This window comes from Megascapheus bottae, chromosome 9 (assembly GCF_031878675.1).
Source record: "Megascapheus bottae isolate mThoBot1 chromosome 9, mThoBot2.hap1, whole genome shotgun sequence".
Taxonomy (NCBI): domain Eukaryota; kingdom Metazoa; phylum Chordata; class Mammalia; order Rodentia; family Geomyidae; genus Megascapheus; species Megascapheus bottae.
Genome location: NC_143517.1, coordinates 22008715 through 22027128, shown reverse-complemented (window position 1 = coordinate 22027128; position 18414 = coordinate 22008715). Strand labels below are relative to the sequence as shown.

At 41.1% G+C, this 18414-nt stretch overlaps 2 protein-coding genes and 1 pseudogene across 2 annotated transcripts in view; 2 read left to right on the top strand and 1 right to left on the bottom strand.

Annotated features, from left to right (window-relative positions):
• The window catches only part of Stau2 (staufen double-stranded RNA binding protein 2), a 616065-nt gene that overhangs the window by 202287 nt on the left and 395364 nt on the right, over positions 1–18414 (top strand). The window lies entirely within an intron of this gene.
• Positions 3095–5431, top strand: LOC150058887 (mitochondrial import inner membrane translocase subunit Tim21 pseudogene; annotated as a pseudogene).
• Positions 6616–16906, bottom strand: Ly96 (lymphocyte antigen 96). Its single transcript, XM_090338673.1, has 5 exons — positions 16768–16906; positions 14489–14578; positions 12461–12589; positions 8175–8227; positions 6616–6730 (listed from the first exon to the last, which is right to left on the bottom strand). Exons 1-5 carry the CDS (start codon positions 16877–16879, stop codon positions 6629–6631), a joined length of 486 nt encoding a protein of 161 aa, XP_090194799.1. The 5' UTR covers positions 16880–16906; the 3' UTR covers positions 6616–6628.

Below are 18414 nucleotides of genomic sequence, written 5' to 3'. Positions count from 1 at the left end.
AGTCCTCTTGGGCTACCATACAATAGTCATTGTGTCTGGTAGAATGGCATGCTTATAGTCTCAGATACTAGAAAGGCTAAAGTAGGAGGGCTAGCATGAGCCCAGGAGTTCAAGGCCAGCCTAGGCAACAGAGATCTTGTCTCAAATTTAAAAAAAAAAATGGGGGGTATTGTAAAGCCTCTATTTTATTTATTTTTAATGTAAAGGTGATATACAAAGGGGTTACAGTTACAAAACTCAGGTGATAGAGTACATTTCTTTTTTTTTTTTGAGTACATTTCTTTTTGAATATTGTTATCTCTTTCCTCATTTTCTTCCTATTTCCCCACACTCACTGGCCCCTTCCCCGCACAAGTTGTGCAGTTCATTTTCAACACAATGTCTAATGAGTATCATGGGTGCATAGTTGACCCTTTCTCCCACCATTTCTGTGCCCCCCTTACCCTCCCCAAATCATATAGACTTAGATGAAAAGTACAGAAAACAAATAGGGCAGCATCATTGTTTCTGACGAATGCATAGAATTCTGTTGTGTCTATATACCACAATTTTTTTTTTGATCCATTCACCCACAAAGGAACATCTGGGTTGATTCCATATTTTGACTATGGTAAACAGTGCTGCAATAAACATGGCTGTATTTGTGTGGTTTGTAGTGTAGTTTGTGTTTTATTGGATAAATGCCCAAGAGTGGAATTACTAAGTCATAGGGAAGGTCTGGGACTTGAATTCAGGACATGGTCCCTGAGCTATTTTTGCTCAAGGTTAGCACTTTACCACTTGAACCACAGCTCTTCTTATGGCTTTTGGGGGGGGTACTTAACTGGAAAGAAGAGTTTCATGGGCTTTCCTGACCAGGATGGTTCAGAACCTTGATCCTCAGATCTTAGCCTCCCAAGTGGCTAGGATTACAGATGTCAATAATCTTATTCAATCATTATCTAAGTCCCCATTTCCTCACGTCATCTCATGATGGAGTTGGGGGTGAGTTCAGCAAATGAATTTGAGAACGAGGATCACAAACATTCACTGGATGTACCTGCTAAGGATTTTAGCCTCCTGAAAGAGAAACTTGCTAAATGAGATGGCAAATGGAATGTATTTATGCATCAAGGAACCTGAGGTCAAATACATTTCTGAGTAGCTATTGGACAATTTTTTATTAAAAGAATTTATTTATTAACACTGACTTTTTTGCACTGTATTTCAAATGTCAAGTTGTTTTTTTTTTTGGTTTGGTTTGGTTTGGTTGGGGTTTTTTTTTTGGGGGGGGGGGGGGATCATGGGGCTTGAACTAGGCCTGGGCACTGTCCGTGAGCTCTTCAGCTCAAGGCTACCTACCACCCTACCCCTGGGTCTGGGCATTATCCCTGAGCTCATTAGCTAAAGGCTACTGCCCTACCCTTGAGCCAAGCCTCATTTCCCATTATCTAGAAGTTAATTAGAGGTAAGAGTCTCAGGTCCTTTTTTGCTGGGCTGGATTTGAACCTTGGTTCTCAGATCTCAGCCTCCAGAGTAGCTAGGATTACAGGATTACAGGCGTGGGCTTCAAATGTCAAGTTTAACAAACAAGTATTCAAGAATGAAATCTCTATATGCAATTGCTGGCACATAAATTTAAGAACAAAATTACAATTAAGCTGAAAGTTTGTATGCCATAGATAAATATCGATCTACATATCATTTTGTCTGTAGAGTATATATCCCATCATAGCATTGGACAATTTTTTAAGCTCTACTCTCATCTTTCATCTCTCATCTTTAATCTCATGCCCAAGTTGTACTAACTGAAAAACCACTGGGTTCCTCTTTGCTAATCCTCCTTTACCTGAACATAAATCCAGATGGGCCATTCTTGTCTGAAAGCTTGCTGTTCTCATTAGCAGCATGCTTCCATTCCGAAGACGCTTTTCCCTTTCCTTACCGTGAATGATTGCTTCCTGTCTTAGCTTTCAGACTTATAATTGAGTCTTATACAGGAAAGCATGTCTTCCGCACATTGGCCACAGCCTATATTTAGAAGACTCTCTCTTCTTTCTTGTATTCCTGATGAACTCTATAGGTTATTAGCATCTTTGAGAGAACATTGCTAACAGGATTGGAAATGTTGGTTATGATTTGGTGATGGTCATGATAAAGTAATTAGCCTAACTGGCAACAATATGTTATTAAAGGGGAAAAGGGGTTTTTTGTAATGAAATCTAAATCCCATCCCCCTCACATACCATTTCCATGTTTGTCATTGAGCTTCACCAAGTGTACACATAATAAACAAATGTTCATTAAGATTTTACTATGTTCAGGGCCAGGAGTTTGGCCTAGTGGTAGAGTGTTTGCCCAGCATGCACAAAGACTCGGGTTCAATTCATCGGTACCACATACATTTAAAAAAAAAGCCAGAAGTGGTGCTGTGGCTCAAGTGGTAAAGCTTTAGCCTTGAGAAAGCCCAAGGACAGTGCTCAGGCCCTGAGTTCAAGGCCCCGGACTTGCAAAAAAAAAAAAGATTTTACTATGTTCAACAACAGTGATAGATGGGCAGAATACAATACCTAGTAAAATAAATATAGTCCCTCCTCTTCTGGAGTTGAGAATTTAGTGGAGAAAAGAGATATTATTGCCAGACACTGGTGGCTCACACCTGCAATCCTAACTTCTTAGGAGGTCAGCCTGGGCACTAAAGAACATAAGACTCTTATCACCAATGAATCCCCAGAAAATGGGAAGTGAGGCTGTGGCTCAAGGGTAGACGGTAGCCTTGAGCTGAACAGCTCATGGACAACACCCAGGCCCAGGGGTAGGGCAATAGCCTTGAGCCAAAGAGCTCCGGGACAGTGCCCAGGCCAGAGTTCAACCCCCATGACCTACAAAAAAAAAAAAAAAAAAAAGCCAGCCCAGGCAGGAAAGTCTTATCTCTAATTAATCACCAGAAAACTGGAAGTGGAGCTGTGGCTCAAAGTGATAGAGTGCTAGCCTTGAGCACAAAAGCTTAGGCACAGTGCCCAAGCTCTGAGTTCAAACCCCAGGACTGGCACTCTAGAGACTCACGGAGACCACTAGGTGTCGCCGTGACCACTCACCCCATCCACAGTAACGGATGACCTTCCCGTTCACAGTGGAGAGTGGGACTAAGAGAGCTGAGTCTTGGTGCCAAAGGAATCAACACTGGTTTAGGTGCAGTTTCAATTCCTTCACAGGGTGTTTCTCTGTCAGATCTGTGATCCTACTTTTTAAAATAATCTGAGAGGAAGAATAATTGAATAAAGTATGTGTGTTGTGAGGGGGGCAGGGAGTTTGTTAGGTCAAGCACTGGGGTTCCTCTAATGCCCTAAAGCCTAATCAATGACTGAGGAAAGACCAAGGCTCCTACAGCTTAGTCACTGTGGTTGTATAAGATGAATCAAAAGTTAGAAATATGAGCCAAAACCCTCATTCCATTTTGAGGTAACTTTTTATTCCTGGGATCAGTAGACATGTAAAAGGAATCCTTCAACTTGATGACCCCACTGAGAAGACAAATGAAACATACGAGACATAAATCATTTCCCTTTGCATTGAAAGTAAGCGGATGTGGATAAGTCATGAAGGTTTAAGTGGAATCATTTTTGCAGAGGTAAAGAAGGGTTCATCTTCAAATTTTTAAGAATAGTGAACACAGGGGTACATGCCTATGAGACTAGGGCTGGTCAGTCTGTTGCAAGTAGGAAACAGGAAGATCAGTAGTTTGAGTCCAGCATGAGCTACATAGAAAGACTGTGTCCAAAAAAGAAGAGCACCTGCAACCTGGTTTTTGAGTGGTTAATTAGAGATGAGACTCTTGGGGACTTCCCTGCCTGAACCATAATCCTCAGAATTCAGCCTCCTGAGTATCGAGGATTACAGGCATGAGCCACCAGCTTTTGGCTTTCTTTTTTTTTTTTTTTTTTTTTTTTTTGAGAGGAACTCTGTATTTTCCAAAGTGGCTTCACCATTTCTCAGTCCCACTAGTAGTGCACAGAAGATTTCACGTTTTTCTTCACATTTGTGTCAACACTTTTACACTTTTTGTTTTCTGATTTTTAACAGTGGATATCCTAATAGCTTTGTGATTCGTGTGTGTGTATGGTTTTGATTTACATTTCTCTAATGACTAGTGATGTCACATGCATTTTCATACCCTTCTAGCCATTCATGTATCATCTTTGGAGAAATGCCCTGAATTTTCTCCTGAACTTGACTCACATTTTCATTACCATCCTAAAGTCTCTCCTGGAGTATCTAGTAATAGTCAAAAATGTCTGGTTTGAGATTTTTTGTGTTTTTCTTTGCCTTCCAAATCTGCCTGAATCTTCACTTTTTCGGCTCAAGTCATAGATAACAACTTCACCCTTCCGTTTGCTCAACCAAAAAAGTTGGAATCAAGCCGAGGCCAGTGGCTCACACCTGTAATCCTAGCTATTCAGGATCAGTTTGAAGCTAGCTGGAGCAGAAAAGTACTCATGAGACTCAAAACCCAGAAATGGGTCTATGGCTTAAAGTAGAACACTAGCCTTGAACAATATTTGTCAGGGACAACACCCAAACCCTGGGCAAGCCCTACAATCAAAAAAAAAAAAAAAAGGAAAAAATAAGAATGTCAGCATATTCACAAGGAAAGTGGGCCAGGTGATGATCAGTCGTTCTCACCTGCTTGCTGCGGCCACACTGTGTGCTGAGCAGGGCCTGGCTGAGCAGGCCGGAGCCCAGGAGAACCATGAGGCCTAAGGCCGTCCTTACGCTCGCCCAGAAAACCATCTGGTCGCAGACACAGGGGCCACAGAAAGCAAAGGACGATGACAGCAAGCAGGTGTCAGTGCTTAGACTTGAGAGACAAGATTCCGCCGTGTTGCCGGCTCAGAAAGCGAAAGAAGCTGGGAGAGATTTCACATCCTTAATAATGGTGCTCATTGGAATCGGCATTACAGGCGGTCAGTGCGTTCGGTAAGCCCTGGAGAGGCTACGGGGAAATGCCGAGACAGGGTCGGAGGCAGCATGTCAGTTTTATTGACTATGTTAAAGATGGGCTGAGGGGCCAGGAGTTTGGCCTAGTGGTAGAGTGCTTGCCTAGCATGCACGAAGACCAGGGTTTGATTCCTCGGCGTCACATACATAGAAAAAAAAAAAGCCAGAAGTGGTGCTGAAGCTCAAGTGGTAGAGAAAGTCCAAGGACAGTGCTCAGGCCCTGAGCTCAAGCCCAGGACTGGCAAAAAAAAAAAAAAAAAAAAAGATGGGCTGAAATACATGCATTTGAAGCTCTTCATTGAGGGGTCTGAGCCAGGGAAGCAAGGAACAGCACACGTGGAAGTGAAAGAGAACCAGACAGTGGAAATATGAATTCCGATATATATTTGTGGAAACAGAATCCTTTCCTAGAAGAACAATTATCATTGAAGATAATCGGTCTCAAGACAGTTAAAAAAATCAAGCAAGTAAGGCTGCTTTTTGAAGGATATCGAGCGTGCAGATGCACAACTGTGTTCACAACCCTTCCAGAATCCGCTCAGAATAAGTGAATGGGGTAAAATAGTTGATGTGTTTAGACAAACCAAATTAGAGATTTTCTTGTGAGAAATCATGAAACAGTATATTTTACATTTTTTCTTTGTCAACCATGATAGTATTTCTACTCAGCTTTCATGATGTGAATTTTTTACTGAAAATTTTATACAATGTAAATAAAAGATTTCAGTATTAAAATAAATAAATAAAAAGTTGGAAACATCCCCAGCTTTTGTGCATTTCTACATCCAATCCATCAGCCAGTGTAATTTGGTCATTGGTTTTATTTTCAACAGATATCCAGCGCACTTCTCACCACCTCCTCCATGCTTCTCTGAGATGAATTCAAGTCTTCCTTTCTGTGTGAATCACCATGAAAAGTCACCGGCTGAGGCTGCCCAAATACGCCTTTTTAAGATGCCATTCTTCTACACAGAAGTCTTACCCCTCCTGGTTTTCCATCTCTTTTAGAACAACATTCCAAGTTCTCACAGTGACCTAGCAAAGTCTAACCTGTGCTTACCCTCTCCCCACACATTCTGTAATCTTGCTTCATGCACTTCACTTGAACAGCCCACTATTATTCTTCAAACATACCAGGCACATTGGTCCTGGTTGTTCTCATAGCATATTCCTTTTCTAAAAGCAAATAAAATCTCTTGCCCTCATTTTTCTCTTCTCTCTCCATCTCCAGAATGACCCTGGTGCTTTGCCTGTGACACTATACAACCTATTTCTAGGGGATACTGAAGATAAGTATAGAAATCTTCCTTTACAATACATGCCTGTGTCCTTACATCTTCCCATAGGCAATGAATATAAGCCAAGTGCTGATGACACCCACCTGTAATCCTAGTTGCTCAGGAGGCTAAGATCTGAGGATCATTATCCAAAGTCAGCCCAGGCAGAAAAGCCCACAAGCCTCTTATCTCCAATTAACCACCAGAAAACTGGAAGTGGTGCTATAGCTCAAATTAGTATACTAGCCTTGAGCACATGAGATCAGAAACAGCATCTAGGCCTGGAGTTCAAACTCCACAACCAGAAAAAAAAATCAATAAAACTAAATAAATAATAAGCAATACTTCTGAAAAGTATAAATATGTGCAAATTGCTATGATTTATTTTTATGATGATGTATGATGGTAAAATTCAAACAAAAAAGCTTTTCTTCAGGATCCCCAGCAATAGCTTCTACAACACATTTGTACTGGCCCTAGAACAAGGAATAAGAGATTGAAGTGATTATTTTTTTTCAATGTTGGCTATTATTGTTTTAAGGACCTTTTGTAAGAACTTTGTCTCAATAGCTGGCAGTGGCTCTCACCTGTAATCCTAGCTACTCAGGAGGCTAAGATCTGAGGATCAAGGTTCAAAGCCAAAGGCACAAAAGGACTTGAGACTCATCTCCAATTAACCTCTAGAAAAGAGAAGTGGGGCTTGGCTCAAGGATAGAGTGGAAGCCTTTAGTTGATGAGCTCAGGGACAACGCCTAGGCCCAGGGGTAGGGTGGTAGCCTTGAGCTGAAGAGCTCAGGGACAGCACCCAGACAGAGTTCAAGCCCCATAACTCACCAAAAAACAAACAAACAAACAAACAAACTTTGTCTCAAGAGTAGAATGCCATTTGAATTGGGTATTTTCTCATGATGATGAGGATCAAAGCCCATCATGCCCGCAAGACAAACATTCTACCACTGGGCTATACCACCAACTCATTTTCTTAGCATTGCAATGAGATAGGATTTCTCACACCTTCCATTCCAGAACAGAGAATGTACTTATATCCCAATTTAAGATGACTTCTACAATTTTTGAAAAATGGCTACTAAGGTTTACAAATATTATGTATTTCAAATATTATGTAATGACATAATAACTAAAGAATATCATTACTAAATTTTATTTTTAAATAGTCACCTGAATGGAATGTATGGAATTTTACTACTAGGTATGTGATACAAATATTCAAAATTATGAATTCAATAATATTCAAAATGAATACTTGGGTATTCATTGAAGCAGGACTTTTTGTTGTTGCTGTTTGTTTTTGTTTTTCATTTTTTTCAGTCCCCAGGCTTGAACTCAGGGCCCACCACTGTCCTCAGGACAAACACTCTGCAACTTGAGCCGCAGCACCATTTATGGCTTTTTCTTTTTATGTGGTACTGAGGAATTGAACCCAGGCCTTCACACATGCAAGGCAAGCACTCTACCACTTAGCTACATTTGCAGCCCCAGGAGTTATTTTCACAAAGGCCTATATATCCAAGCTAAGTCCCCAAAAAAAATATTAAAGAGAAATAAAACTATGATGTATGTGATTTTTATCCTACTAAAGAATTTTCACAAAATACATAGTATGTTACATAAATAGTTATATAGAGAATTACTAATTTATATGCCATGAACACCAACTGGTCGACAACTAATAAATAATATTCCCTTACTCTTAGACTTGTAAGTTAGAGGAAAACAATGAAACGAGTTATCTTATATACAGTCTTTTTTATATTCTACAGATTAAAGAAATACCAAAATACCTAAAATCAAAATTCTTGAACATCTTAATTTGAATAGCTACTTTTAGAAGTCATGAATTACCTGACTCAAATTCTTAGCATCTGTTACTACAGAAGTATAACAGATTATGAACAATACCTTAGGAAATTGTATTCCCTTGAAGGAAAATGGCACTTTTGTATTCACTGTCTCTGCAAACATACAAAATACAAAGATTATTGGTTATAATTAGGTGAATGAGGGATAGTATCTTTTGTGCTTCCTTGGAATACAGACTGAACTGACAGAGGCCATTCCAAGCAAAACTGTAAGTTAATAATAAATCCTACATTAATCCCTGGCTACTGTCTACCTGTGGCTTCCTCTGCCCTTCCTCCCTTCCTGGTTCTTCCTATCTATCCTCTATCTTCATGCCTCATACCCCCATGTATAGTTTGTCCACAGATGGGGTTGACCTCCACATACTTGCCCATTGAGCAATGCTGTGGATCTGTCAGAGCTAGATGAGTGGCAAGGTCATGCCCCAAACCTGCCATTGCAGAGCATCTGTGTCTGACCCTCCCTGTACCCAGACTCAACCATACTTGCTCAATATTATATCCTAAAGACATATGATTTTCATAACAATAATAAAATAAAAACAATAATAAAATGAGAATTATTAAAATATATTTTATAATAAATTAAAACCATAATAAAGGGAGTTATTACAACATATTCTAAATAATATATATAATGTAGATAACATATATATAAAAAACTTTCCTTTTATTATTTGCAAGTGTTATATTTGATATGGTAAAACTTCTTAAATCAAGCCAGGTTCAAATCTGAAACCCATTCCTCAGTACCATATAAACAGATAAAGCTAGAAGTGGTGCTGTGACTCAGGTAGAGTGCTAGCCTTTAGTGCAGAGAGGCTCAGGGACAGTGCCCAGGCCCTATGTTCAAGCCCAATGACCAGCAAAAACAACTAATAGTATATAATTCTATGAGGAAGTTCTATAATTTATTAGGAATTTATGGTATTTCTTTGTAAATTTGTTTTCCATGATTGCCTTTCCCAGGGCAGAGTAACTTTTTTTTTTTTGGTAGGTCATGGGGCTTGAACTCAGGGCGTTGTCCCTGAGCTCTTCAGCTCAAGGCTAGCTCCCTACCCTTGAGCCAAGCCCCACTTCCTGTTTTCTAGAGATTAACTGGAGATAAGAGTCTCAGGTCCTGGCTAGGAGTTTGGCCTAGTGCTAGTGTGCTTGCCTAGCATGCACGAAGATCCAGGTTCAATTCCTCAGTACCACATACATAGAAAAAAGCTGGAAGTGGTGCTTAGGCTCAAGTGGTAGAGCTCTAGCCTTGAGAAAGTCCAAGGACAGTGCTCAGGAGCCATCGAGGCAGGATGGCTTTCATCTCCAATTAAGCACCAACAAACTTGAGCTTTGGCTCAAGAGATATAGAGCTAGCATTGAGCATTATAGCTCAAGGACAGTGCCCAGACCCTGAATTTAGGATCAGGAACAGGGGAAAATTTACATAAATAATATGTATCTTTGTTTTAAAAAATCACAAGAAGAAAATAACTCCAGAATGTTTCCAGTAATATGGTTCTATAACTTTTATTGTTTATATTTTGTTATTTGTAAGAAAATAATGTGTTATTTATAGTCTTTTACTATTTAAAACACTAGTTTAAACTTATTTTTGAAAAATGTTAAGTGATACCTAAGGTCCTAAACTGAGTTTTATGATTATTTTCATAATTCTATGAGGAAAGATGGGGGGAATACCTGCAAGGAAGAATCTAGTGAATTATTATAAAATCATTAAGTTAATGCCACCCAAAAACTAATAAACTATCTAGGCACCAGTGGTTCACGCATGTTAACTAGCTACTCAGGAGACTGAGATCTGAAGCTCATAGTTCAAAGTTAGCCTGGGCAGAAGAGTCCATGAGACTCTTATCTCCAATTAACCACCCAAAAACTAGAAATTGTGCTGTGGCTCAAAGTGGTAGGGAGCCTTAACCCAAAAAATGATGAGGGACAGTGTTCAAGTCCCATGGCTGACCAAAAAAAAAAAAAAACAACTAATAAACCAATTAATAAATAGGCAAAAGGCTAAAGAGAAACTTCTTAAAATTAGTAAGAATGGCAACTAGACACATAAGGAAATGCTTAACATGCCTGGATATAAAGATAATGCAGGGGCCAGGAGTTTGTCCTAGTGGTAGAGTACTTGCACGAAGACCAGGGTTCAATTCCTTGTTACCACACGTATAGAAAAAAGCCAAAAGTGGTGATGTGTCTCAACTGGTAGAGCTCTAGCCTTAAGAAAACCCAAGGACAGTGCTCAGGCCCTGAGTTCAAGCCCAGGACTGGAGAACGAACGAACGAACGAACGAAAGAAAGAAGGGAGGGAGGGAGGGAGGGAGGGAGGGAGGGAGGGAGGAAGGAAGGAAGGAAGGAAGGAAGGAAGGAAGGAAGGAAGGAAGGAAGGAAGGAAGGAAGGAAGGAAGGGAAGGAAGGGAAGGAAGGAAGGAAAGAAAGGAAGGAAAGAAAGAAAAGAAGGAAGAAAGAAAAAAGAAAGACAGACAGACAGAAAGAAAGAAAGGCAAATCAAAACAACTTTGAGATTTGAGATTCTATCTCATCCTATTTAGATTGGCCAGCATCAAGAAATTAAACAATAACAGCAAATGTTGGCAGGGATGTGGAGGAAAGGAACCCAAATGTACTACTGTTGGTGGAAATGTAAACTAGTACAACCACTGTGGAAGTAAATTTGAAGGATTCTCAAAAAGCTAAAACAGAACTTTCCTGTGACCTAGGCATAGCATTCATGGGCATCTACTCAGCTCATTACAAGTCCAGATACAGTTCTCATTCTCATTGCTGCACTATTCACAATAGCCAAGGTACAGGAACAGCCCAGATGCCTTATATTAGGTAAGTGGCTGGATACCCGTGCTTTATGCCTATAATCCCAGATACTCACAAGGATGAGATCTGAGGATTACTGTTCAAAGCAAGCCCTAGCAGGGAAGGCCATGAGACTCTTATCACCAAGAAACTACTCAGAAACCGAGGCCATGGCTTAAAGTGGTAGAGCACTAGCCTTGAGCAAAAGAGGAAGTTCAGATGGTATTCTAGTGTAGAGTGCTTGCCTAGCATGCACAAAGACAGGGGGTTGATTCCTTAGTACCACATACACAGAAAAAGCCCGAAGTGGTACTGTGGCTCAAGTGGCAGGGCACTAGCTTTGAGCAAAAAGTGTCCAAACACAGTGCCCAGTCCCTGATTCAAGCCCCAGGACTGGCAGAGGTGGGGGTGGGAGGGAGGGAGGGAAGGAGACAGAGAGAAAAAGAAAGGGGGGGAGGGAAGAGGCAAAAAAAGAAGTTCAGGAACAGTACTCAGACCCTGAGTTCAACCCCAGGAATGGCACACAAAAAAAGTAAATAAATAAATTCAGCCAGGCACCAGTGATACATGCCTGCAATCCTAGTTACTCAGGAGGCTGAAATCTGAGGATCACTGTTTGAAACCAGCCCAGGCAGACAATCCAAGGGATTTTTTTTTTTTTTTTTTTTTTTTTTTGTGGATCATGGGGCTTGAACTCTGCCTGGGCACTGTCCCTGAGCTCTTCAGCTCAAAGCTACCTCCCTACCCTTGTGCCAAGCCCCACTTGCTGTTTTCTAGAGGTTAATTGGAGATAAGCCTGGACTGGCTTTGAACCTTGATCCTCAGATCTCAGCCTCCTGAATAGGTAGGATTACAGGTGTGAGCCACTGTGCCCAGCTAATCCAAGTGATCCTTAACCAGCAAAAGCTAGAACAGTAGAGCACTAGCTTAGGAACAGCACTTAGGCCCTGAATTCAAGCCCCAATATAAATACACACACACACACACACACACACACACACACACACACACACACACACCTATAACCAAGGGTAAACTATAAATTATTCATTTGAAGAAGGCAAAAACTTTAGCATCCCATTAGACACACACATCGAAGTGTGATCTCAACAGCAATGTCAAAGCAAACTATAAAATGCTTGAACTATTAAAACTTGTGGATGGAGGGGAGCCGGGAGTTTGGACGAGTGGTAGAGTGCTTGCCTAGCACGCAGGAAGACCCGGGTTCGATTCCTCGGTACCCCACATACACAGCAAAAAGCTGGAAGTGGTGCTGAGGCTCAAGTGGTAGAGTGCTAGCCTTGACAAAGTCCAAGGACAGTGCTCAAGCCCTGAGCTCAAGCCCAGGAGTGGCAAAAAAACAAACAAACAAAAAAAAAACAAAAAATAATAAAACTGTGGATGGAATGAAAAATTATTACCAAAAAAAGAATTTCATATTTCCAATGTACTTCATTTTCAAACTTGTTCATAAAGATTTTTTTTACCAGTAAAATTATACTGAATGCTTACCTCCTTTCAGAGCTCTGCAAAAAGAGTAATCATCATCAGATCCTCTACAAATATCTTCTCTACGTTTGGGCAGTTCCATGGAGTTGACAGAAATATATAAATTTAAATACAACTTTTTTAAGTCTCTCCCTTAGAAAGAAAATTTTCATTAGCCACTCAAATAAGAGATTCTTTTATACAGAATATTTATTATAGACTAAATAATTTCCTGTACTTTTCCTACATTATTTCATTGTCATAACTATCCATAAGATAGGTGTCATAATTCTTGCTCTGCAGATGAGAAAACTGAACTTCCCAGAGAATAACTGTGGACAAATAGAATATTCCACAGTAAGAACTAGATATGCTATTTCTGGAAACAGAGACAACTTCATAACTTTTTTTTTTTTTTGGTCAGTCTTAGGGCTTGAACTCAGGGTCTGTGCACTGTCTCTGAGCTTCTTTTGCTCAAGGCTAGCATTTTACCACTTGAGCCATAGTGCCACTTCGGGCTTTTTCTGTTTCTGTGGTACTGAGGATGAACCCAGGGATTCATGCGTGTGAGGCAAGTACTCTACCACTAAGCCATATTCCCAGCCACAACTTCATAACTTGATGAAGAAAAATATCACAGTCACAAAATTTTTAGTTCTAGCTAGTTCTTCTAGAAAACTCAAAGAAGGCAAAGAGTTTTGATCAAAAATTTTTGAAGAAGCCAGATGCAGTGGCTCACCCCTGTAACCCTACCTACTAAGGAGGCTGAGGTCTGAGGACTGCAATTCAAAGCCAGCCCAGGCACTAAAATAACATGAGACTCTAATCTCCAATTAACCTCCAGAAAATGAAATGGGGCTGTGGCTCCTGAAGTAGGGTAACAGCCTTGAGCTGAAGAGCTCAGAGACAACACCCAGGCCCTGGGGTAGAGCGGTATCCTTGAGCTGAAGAGCTCAGGGACAGAGCCCAGGCAGAGTTCAAGCCCCATGACCCACAAAAAAAAAAAAAAAAAAAAAAAAAAGGCAAGCACTGATGGGTCCTGCCTATACTAACTACTATTCAAGAGGCTGAGATCTGAGGGTGATAGTTTGAAGCCAGCATGGGCAGAAAAGTCCATTAGACACTTACTCCCAATTAATCACCACAAGGCTGGACAAAGAGCTGTGACTCAAGTGGCAGATCCTTACTAGCTAGAGTAAAAAGAAAGTAAGAAACAAGCGGGGCCCAGTGACTCAAACCTGTAATCCTAGCTACTCAGAAGGCTGAGATCTGAGGATCATGGTTCAAAGCCAGCCCAGGCACTAAAGTCCATGAGATTATTACCTCCAAATTAACTACTGGAAAACCAGAAATGGCACTATAGCTTGAAGGGTAGGGCGGTAGCCTTGAGCTGAAGAGCTCAGGGATAGTGCCAAGCCCCACAACCCAAGGAGGAAAAAAAAGTAAGGAGCAGCCCCAGTTCCTGAGTTCAACCCCATGACTACCACTGTGTGTGTGTGTGTGTGTGTGTGTGTGTGTGTGTGTTTGTGTGTGTGTGTAGCCAGGAACTATGTAAGGCTACACATAGATCCTTGCCCAGTTTAGTTTTCAGAAGGGACCTCGCCAATTTTGACTGTAGATTATTGGAGATCTTGAAGTTCGCATAGGTAAACCATGTTCAAACTATTAACCCAAAAAGACAGCTAACAGATGAGCACTGAGTTAAGCCTCTAAGGTTATAGTAATTCATTGCATAAAAACATATAACAAATACAAGTGTATCTAGAACACAATTATTTATCATCGATATTTTTTGAAACTTCACATGGATCTACAAAGACAAAACTTTATACGTATGGGGCTGGGAGTTTGGCCTAGTGTTAGAGTGCTTGCCTAGCACGCATGAAGATTACTTGCTACCACACGTATAGAAAAAGCCAGAAGTGATGCTATGGCTCAAGTGGTAGAGCGCTAGCCTTGAGGAAAGCCCAATGACAGTGCTCAGGCCCTGAGTTCAAAACCCAGGACTGGCAAAAACAACAACAACAAAAAAACCCAGAAATTTATACTTACTTGGAATATAGAAAATATGTAAATGACCTCTGGTTCCTTTCAATGTTACACAGGGCTCACTACTAAATGAAATAGGGTATTTCATGTTATCTAAAAGGAACAAATATAATGTCAACAAGTTATAATAAATCAAATAATTATTCTGAATATTGGCTCCTGACGTGCCTTTTGCACCTGGGTGATAGTGGCTCATGCCTGTAATTTTGGCTAGCTACTAAGAAGGCTGAGATCTGAGGATCACAATTCAAAGATAATCTTCAGTTAACTACCAGGAAACAGAAAGTGGTGCTGTAGCTTAAAGCGGTAGAGCACTAGCCTTAAGCAAAAAAGTTCAAGAACAGCATGAAAGAAGAAAGGGAGGGAGGGAAGGAAGAGAAGGAAAGGAGAGAGTAAAGATGTGTTTTGCATTAAAATTATATAAGGAAAGCTGGAAATGTGGCTTAGTGGTAGACTGCTTGCCTAGCATGCATGAAGCCCTGAGTTAGATTCCTCAGTATCAAATCAACAGAAAAAGCCAGAAATGGCAATGCGTTTCAAGTGGTAGAGCACAAGCCTTGAGCAAAAGGATCTCAGGGACAGTGTCAGGCCCTGAGTTCAAACCCCAGGACTGACAAGAATAAAAAAGAAAAGAAAGAAGGAAGGGAAGGAGAAAGGGAGGGAGGGAGGGAGAAAGGGAGGGAGGGAAGGAGACAGGGAGGGAGAGAAGGAGAGAGGGAGGGAGTAAAGAAGGAAGGAAGGAAAAAAGGAAGGAAGGAGGGAAGGAAGGGAAGGAAGGAAGGAAGGAAGGAAGGAAGGAAGGAAGGAAGGAAGGAAGGAAGGAAGAGAGAAAGGGAAGAAGCAGGCAAAGTTGTTTCCAAACAAAGGAAGAAGAAAATGTTTATAGCTGATCCCAAGTAAATAAAGTCATATGATCTGTCTGGCACAGAATTTAAAAATAACTTTCCTATGAGCCAGGAACCAATGGCTCACACCTGTAATCCTGGCTACTCAGCTGAGATCTGAGGATCCTGGTTCATAGCCAGCCCAGATAGCAAAGTCCATGAGACTTTTATTTCCAATTAATCAGCAACAAGCCAGAAGTGGAGCTGTGGCTCAAGTAGTAGAGGGCTAATGTTGAGCAAAAAAGTTCAGGGACAGAGTCCAGGCACTATGTACAAGCTTTAGGAGCAGCACCAATCCCCCCAGCATACACACACATACACACACACACACACACACACACACACACACGCACGCACGCACGCACGCACAGAGTAGACTCTAAAATCACTTTATTTTGCAACTAAAAAAGAAAGAATTTGGCCTAGTGGTAGAGTGCTTGCTTAGCATGCATGAAGGCCTGGATTTGATTCCTTGGTATCACATGCATCGAAAAAGCTGGAAGCCGTGCTGTGGCTCAAATGGTAGAGCTCTAGCTTTGAGAAGGACCAAGGACAGTGCCCAGGCTCTGACTGGAAAAAGAAAGAAGGAAAGAAAGAAAGAAAGAAAGAAAGAAAGAAAGAAAGAAAGAGAGAAAGAAAGAAAGAAAGAATGGAAGGAAGGAAGGAAAGAAAGAAAGAAGAGCTGCAACTGACTAAATTCCTCATTTTTTTTTTCAATGAATAGAATAAAGGTAGCTTTCCTAAGGGGAAGACAGAGAGAATGGAGCACAGAGAACCAAGTGGTGTTACTGACATGCCAGGCTTACTTCCCTCTCAAAAGATAATCCCAGGTCTTTGGTACAGCCCACTGGCACAGTCAGGAGCCAAAATCCTCTTCAGGAAGCAGTCAGCCCTGTTGTGCCTTCTCAGGAAAAGTTACTCGGCTGAAACAAAAGCTCAGAAGCAGGCATTTCTACTGACACTGGCGAAAACTACCAAGGGTGGGGGAGGGGGGGAGTACAGATAGTTGACCACAGGGAGCAACCAAAGCCCTTGGGGGTGAAGCACAGGAGTTTAGAGATTTGTGAGCTCCCTGAGGGTGAAAAAGATACACACAGGGAAGTGGCGCTGGGACTCCAAGGGGAAGAGCAGGAGCCTTAAGCTGAAGAGCTCAGGGATAGCACCCAGACCTAGAGTTCAAGTTCCACAACTAACAAAAAGAGTTGGGATAGGAGGGAGAGAGAGAAAGAAAGTCAACACAGGAAAATCACCAGCCAATGATTTTTCCTGCAGGCATCACAGCCACAGCTTGAACACACATGCTTCCTGTGTCCTAACAGTGGCCTAAGGATTTTTTTTTTAAACCTTACCCTCAAAATAGGTAATACTACAATTGCTTTGTGCTGCTGTTTTACTTACCACAGTAGGTGTATGAAAGAGTTGCATCAGAGGAGCTGCAGTTCCACACTTGCTCCTCAGGTTCACTGAAAATGGAAGAAAACAGAGTAGAGAAAAGCATAAATGGTAACATGCTTCTGTATCTCCAAAAGTTGAAAACTTTGAGGAGGATCCGGAAGTACTCATTGGACTCTTACAGTAAGTAGGAAAGATGTAACTTCCTCATCAGTCACATGGGTTCTGAGATCTTAGACTTCTGCTTCCTCATTTTATGTGTCAAGTATTTAATATATGAGCTCCTGCTGAGAGAAGGAAAGGATTAGAATGAGCTGTGTATGAATACTGGATGAAAATGAAAGTAACTCAAGCTTAAAAAAAAAACTAAGCTAGCAGGAGCTAGTGTCCCTCCCTCCTCTGTAATTCTAAGCTTTGACAACCAATCACTGTTTGAAGCCAGCCTAGGCAGACAAATTTAAAAGACTTTTATCTCCAATTAACCAGCAAAATGCTGAAAGGAGGGCTGGGATATAGCTCAGTAGCGAAGTGCTTGCCTAGCAAGAATACAGTTAAAAAAAAAAAAAAGCTGAAAGGGGAGGAGGTGTGGCTCTAGTGGTAGAGACTTAAGCAAAAAGAAAATACAGGGTGAATACGAGGCCCTGAGGTCAAGCCCTAGTACTGAAGCAGAAACAAAAACAAAAATCAAGATATTTCCCAGACAATAGCAAGACAATCATCCACTGGTATCCTTTTAAGTCTCAATTGCATAAGAAAAGCTGTTTATTCTCTCTCATGGCCAAGACTTAGCCTTGTACATCTGAATGAAAGTGTCTGTCTTATGCAACCATCTTGCTCCCATTGGGTTCAGCCATGATATAGAGTAGGCTAGATGAAATCCACACAGAGGTGGTTCTGTGCTGTGTGGGTGGCAGAGGAGGAGGAGTCTCCAGAATGTATTCTGATTAATTCAGAATGGATTCATCATACAAACTAGGATTTGATTTTTTGGGTTTGGTTTGATTTGGTTTAGTGTAATACTACAAACTGAACTAGGGGCCTCATGAAATTCTCTAAGTAAGGGCCGTACCACAAAATTCTATTTGCATCCATCAAAGGAATATTTAAGAGTCTTAATAATAGCATGTTATTTTGTGTGACATGTATTTCATTTCAAGACTTTCAGCATTACTTTAGATGCTTTGCTCCTTAAAAAACCCTTCATATGATGTTAGTTAAGTGTTAGGGACAGAAAAATGACAAGACTCAAGCCAGGTGCAGTGGCTCCAGCCTGTAATCCTAGCTACTCAAGAGGCTAAGATCTGAGGATCACAGTTCAAAACCAGTCTGAGCACTAAAGAACATGAGACTCTTATCTCCAATTAACCACTATAAAATGGGAAGTGGGGCTATAACAAGGGGTACGACAGTAGCCTTGAGCTAAAGAGCTCAGGGACAGCGCCCAGGCCCAGAGTTCAAGCCCCATGACCTCCCCCACCCACCCACCAAAAAAAAGACATGGTTCAAATGGAAGCAAGCTAAGCCAAGTCATAATGCAATGCTCTGAGTAACTGGTGTGTGGGCACACACATGCACACACACACATGCACACACAAACACACCAAAATAGTTCCATGTCACAACAAGGCTTAAGTGTATAACTATGCTAACTTT

What these genes read in the sequence shown, in the direction of transcription:
- Ly96 (XM_090338673.1), bottom strand. Translation starts at nt 16,879, where the DNA reads ATGTTACCATTTATGCTTTTCTCTACTCTGTTTTCTTCCATTTTCAGT. An exon ending in TCTTTCATACACCTACTGTG is followed by an intron (nt 14,579 to 16,767) that starts GTAAGTAAAACA and finishes TGTTCCTTTTAG; the next exon opens with ATAACATGAAATACCCTATT. An exon ending in ACATATTTTCTATATTCCAA is followed by an intron (nt 12,590 to 14,488) that starts GTAAGTATAAAT and finishes TTTCTTTCTAAG; the next exon opens with GGAGAGACTTAAAAAAGTTG.